This window comes from Lolium perenne, chromosome 4 (genome assembly GCF_019359855.2).
Source record: "Lolium perenne isolate Kyuss_39 chromosome 4, Kyuss_2.0, whole genome shotgun sequence".
Classification (NCBI taxonomy): Eukaryota; Viridiplantae; Streptophyta; class Magnoliopsida; order Poales; family Poaceae; genus Lolium; species Lolium perenne.
This window is the reverse complement of record NC_067247.2, coordinates 78,426,531-78,431,557: the sequence shown is the minus strand read 5'-3', so window position 1 is coordinate 78,431,557 and position 5,027 is coordinate 78,426,531. Positions and strand designations below refer to the sequence as shown.

At 50.1% G+C, this 5,027-nt stretch overlaps 1 protein-coding gene across 1 annotated transcript; it reads left to right on the top strand.

Moving 5' to 3' along the window:
- Nucleotides 1-1,428: 1,428 nt before the first annotated feature.
- On the top strand, nt 1,429-3,745 carry LOC127293061 (1-aminocyclopropane-1-carboxylate synthase 1). The gene is made up of 3 exons (XM_051322610.2): nt 1,429-1,920; nt 2,024-2,184; nt 2,352-3,745. The coding sequence occupies exons 1-3, from the start codon at nt 1,618-1,620 to the stop codon at nt 3,352-3,354; spliced, it is 1,467 nt and encodes a 488-aa protein (XP_051178570.1). The 5' UTR covers nt 1,429-1,617; the 3' UTR covers nt 3,355-3,745.
- Nucleotides 3,746-5,027: the final 1,282 nt, after the last annotated feature.

Genomic DNA, 5,027 nt, shown 5'->3' with positions numbered 1-5,027 from the left:
GCGATCCTAGGAGGCGGCCTTTACTCTGCGCGGAAGACGATGCGTCTGTCGCTGACCGGCCGGGTCCATCTCTCGCGCGAAAGCCGAAGCAGAAGCGCGGGAGAGAAATCTTGGTGTTTCCCGCGCTTTCGCTTCGTCCGGAGTCCCCGAGCGCGCCTCGGGGGACCGGGGATGGCGTGGGCTCGCGGATGTATTTTGGCCCAAATCCGGAGGAAAACGAGAAATCGGGGGCGCGACTGGCCTTAATTCGCCATCCGGATGAGAAAAACGGCGCTCGGAGGCCAAGTCGGGGAGACAAGTGGGGATGCTCTAACCACCTACGACCGAGTAACAACAGCTTGAGCCTCGAGTAGTAGTCGATGACACACACAACACGATTTTTCCGTGTCACATGGGTTCACAAAAGGTACTATTGTTTCCTACGTGATGAATAAATAACAACTAGCGTTATCCGAGCTAGCTAAGCGGCAGCCGTCTAACAGCGAATTGCACTATGTCCAATCTGAACAGCGAATGACACACGTACTTGTAATTAAAATATACTGATATGCCTTTATCAGAGCCAGATGCGAATGCAATTCAGAAGAGCCACGGCCGTTATGTTTCCGCCCCACTACGAGGCATAGCCTGATTGGGTGAAACTAAAGTGCAAAGTTGCAAAACCAAGCACTTATAGTATACTGAGTACCTAGGTTGAGAAAGCCAAATCCAGAAGGTGTAAGCGAGAACACCCCTGCCGTGATACTGTCATTTTCGTGTATCATTCTTTTACTGTTTCTCATAGTTGATCCTGTCTCCTTTTTCGAGCAATCGGCTAGCTTGTCTACATCATCCCGTGATCAGACTAATTCAACAAGTTATGTCGGCTTTTTTTCTTTTCTTTTGACGAAATATGTAAGAGACTGGGAATGTGACTTATGGCGCGCGTGATGCAATTTATCTTTACTGATGTCAGTAATCAGCTTAGCTGAGACCATGAACACACGTCGCTGAGTGTGGAGCCCATATGCCGGACGGAGACAAGCTAGTTAAAAATACAATCAGTCGATTACGGCGGAGGTAGACTAAAAAGGGATTCCAGTACGAAGATTATAGAGAATTCAGATAAACAATACAGTACTGAGTAGCAGTGTTACTGTTAGGGGAACCGCGGCTCTCGCCATTGAAACCGCGGATGCTTTGCGAGGAGCCAGCAACATGACACGCACAATGGTTGCTGGCTTGCTGCTAACTCAGAACGCCTTTTCGCGTTAATAATACTTAGCTGTTGTGATGTTAACCTGCTCTCCCCCACTCGATCAGCACCTGTGTTAACGCCGCTTATTCCACGCGATAAATCGAAAACAAAGTATTCTAGTGAAATGACACTCGCTGCCCCCGGCCTTTCGTCAGCAGCTCAGCTCACCACTATATATATAGCTCGGGCTCCCCACCTTGGGAGACACCAAACTCGACACCACTTACATCGCTTACTCCTCTTCCTCTCTCGGCTGCTGGCTGCTCTCCCAGCTCAGCTCAGTCTTGCTTGATTGACACTCGATCAGCTCAATTTCAAACCGACCTCAAGCAAGCACGCGCGCGCCGCGTTAGTTGACCGGGAGGAGGAGAAAGATTAAGATGGTGAACAAGGTCGCCGACGAGCCGCAGCTGCTGTCGAAGAAGGCCGGATGCAACAGCCACGGCCAGGACTCGTCCTACTTCCTGGGCTGGGAGGAGTACGAGAAGAACCCCTTCGACGCCGTCGCCAACCCAGGCGGCATCATCCAGATGGGCCTCGCCGAAAACCAGCTCTCGTTCGACCTGGTGGAGGACTGGCTGGAAAAGAACCCCGACGCGCTCGGGCTCCGGCGCGGAGGCGCCTCCGTCTTCCGCGAGCTCGCGCTCTTCCAGGACTACCATGGCCTCCCGGCCTTCAAGAATGTAAGCGATTTCCCGGCCACTTGGCACAGTCCTCTATACTTCTCCGGCAAACGCGTATGCTTAAGTAATACGGTCAAAGGCTTACCCACGTTACTTTGCACAGGCATTGGTGAGGTTCATGTCAGAGCAGCGAGGGCACAGGGTGGCGTTCGACCCCAGCAACATCGTGCTCACCGCCGGCGCCACCTCGGCCAACGAGGCGCTCATGTTCTGCCTCGCCGACCAGGGCGACGCATTCCTCATCCCAACGCCATACTACCCAGGGTATGCACTCGATCGCGACTCCACGCTAATTACCCGCCATTTTTTTCACCTGCAGTTCCATGTGCAAGGACGTGCATGTGGGGCGCGCCACTTTCAATCGCCAAGTAATTAGGATACAAACAAACAAATCATGTCTTCAGATGCTTACGTCACCCTTGCGCATGCAGGTTTGACCGCGACCTCAAGTGGCGCACCGGAGCCGAGATCGTGCCGGTGCACTGCGCCAGCGCTAATGGCTTCAGGGTGACACGCGCCGCGCTGGACGACGCGTACCGCCGCGCGCAGAAGCGCCGCCTGCGCGTCAAGGGCGTGCTCATCACCAACCCCTCCAACCCGCTCGGCACCGCCGTGCCCCGCGCCGACCTCGACATGATCGTCGACTTCGTCGCCGCCAAGGGCATCCACCTCGTCAGCGACGAGATCTACTCCGGCACGGCCTTCTCCGACTCCATGCCCTTCGTCAGCGTGCTCGAGGTCCTGGCCGCGCGCGGCCCGCGCGCCGCCGACTACGGGCTTGACGGCCGCGTGCACGTCGTGTATAGCCTGTCCAAGGACCTCGGCCTCCCGGGCTTCCGCGTCGGTGCCATCTACTCCTCCAACCCCGCCGTCGTCTCCGCGGCGACAAAGATGTCCAGCTTCGGGCTCGTCTCCTCCCAGACGCAGTTCCTCCTGGCGGCGCTCCTAGGAGACAAGGACTTCACCCGTGGGTACCTGGCCGAGAACAAGCGGCGGCTCAAGGAGCGGCGCGACCAGCTCGTGGACGGGCTCAAGGCGATCGGCATTGGGTGCCTGGAGAGCGACGCGGGGCTCTTCTGCTGGGTGGACATGAGCCACCTGATGCGCAGCCGCTCCTTCGAGGGGGAGATGTCGCTGTGGAAGAAGGTGGTGTTTGACGTCGGGCTCAACATCTCGCCGGGGTCCTCGTGCCACTGCAGCGAGCCCGGCTGGTTCCGCGTCTGTTTCGCCAACATGTCCGCCAAGACGCTCGACGTGGCCATGCAGCGCCTCAGGGCCTTCGTCGAGACCAGCTACAAGGGCGCCGGCACCGTCGGCGCGCTGCGCCGCGCGGCGGCGGCCCCCGCCAGGAGCATGAGCTGCCCGCTCGCCATGAATATGAAGTGGGCGCTCCGGCTCACCCCGCTCTCTGCTGACCGGAAGGCCGAGCGGTAGACCGCCGCCGCGTGCGCGTATAGCTAGTGTTTATACATTATTACCGCGGGGTACGCCTTAGAGCCAGCTTACGGCCATGGCCATTAGTGCATAGTGCTACTACACTAGCCAATAGGCGATTCCTTTAGTTTTTTTTTTTTTTTTTGTATTTTTGCGCCATATACCACCATTTTTCCTCGGAGCACCGGGTAGACACACCGAGGTGCCTGAGGATAGTTGTATTTACATTTCGCGGTAGAACATAAGCTAGGCACCGATCGATCCATCGGTATCGGATATTCGGATCGTGTATTTTTGACTCGGGAATTCTCCGGAATTCTCTGGTTGTTCGTTGTACTATTATTCTTGTTTCACTTTACTATTTTATCAATAAAAGTTACTCCCTACTCAATACCTTTCTGTACTAAGTCAAATCTTTTGAATGTTGACTATTTAAAGATTAGGGTTGCAATATGCAAAAAGTGTCTTTGCCTCCCAAGCTCTAGCGATCTTTCATGTTTAAACAAAAAAAATAAAAACCATATTTATTTGTTTTAAAACTGTGAAAATAAATCTCGACATAGTCAATGGTGTAACCTACTAGCATGAGAATAGCAATGTGAATTTCTTCATATTCTGAGTTACACAAAAATTACAAAATCTGATCAAATTCGGAGAGTTGAAAACATACATACTCAGATCCACACGTTTCTCATTTTTGTATATACATACTTATTTTCTGTATATCTACTATCTAGACATGTTGAGATATACCTAAATATAGACAAAGTTAAGATATGTTTAATGGAACCGAGGGTGTATTTGGAGTTGATATTTTGCATGTTTGTAGGATATACCATTAGCCAAATAAGAAATCATTAAAAAAAACTCGTAAATGCGGTCTTAATTTTTAAAAAACAAAGTGATCACTCGTGCACTGAACCAAAACTCTCCACTATGCAATATATATGATGTTGGGTAAACTATGTCGAATTCAGCAATAATAATTTAATGACACAAATACTAAGACCTTTATTCATAAAGTTAGTTAAACTTTTAGAAGTTTAAACTGGATGAGGCGTTTTAGCTCCCAGGAGCATATGCTCCTGATTCTTAAAATGACTTTTAAACGTGATTCAAAATATTGAAAAATCCGATAAAAGATGTTGTACGCACATCTCAATGTTTTATGTGCTCGGAAAGTTCTTTGACAAAAAAGGTAGATATTTTCTGTGTCATGTGTAGAAAAGATAAATTTCGGGGCTAAAAATAGCTCCTCACGAGGACATTTGCTTATCTTTTTTTATATAGGACACAAAATATGTCACTTTCCCGTGAAACTTGGTGTAGGCATATAGAATATCGACATGTATGTGTGATTTATTTATAATTTTTTAACCTTTTAAAATGCTTTTTCGATAGCAGAAGCATATGCACACTAAATCAAAATTGGATTCGTGTAACCCGCGCTATATCAAAAAAGCGATTAGTTTAGCGCGCGGGAGGTGCAAATTGATGCTCAAACAAATGCTTCAACATGTGTTGTAAGATGGAGCGCGTGGCAAAAACGCTATCTCACGCATTATATCTACCGCGCCGGAAAGAACACACGGCACAAATCACGCGCAGGAATAACTACCCATTTTTACAGTTCCAAAATTTAGAGTTTCTATTTAAAGTGGATATGGCTTCAA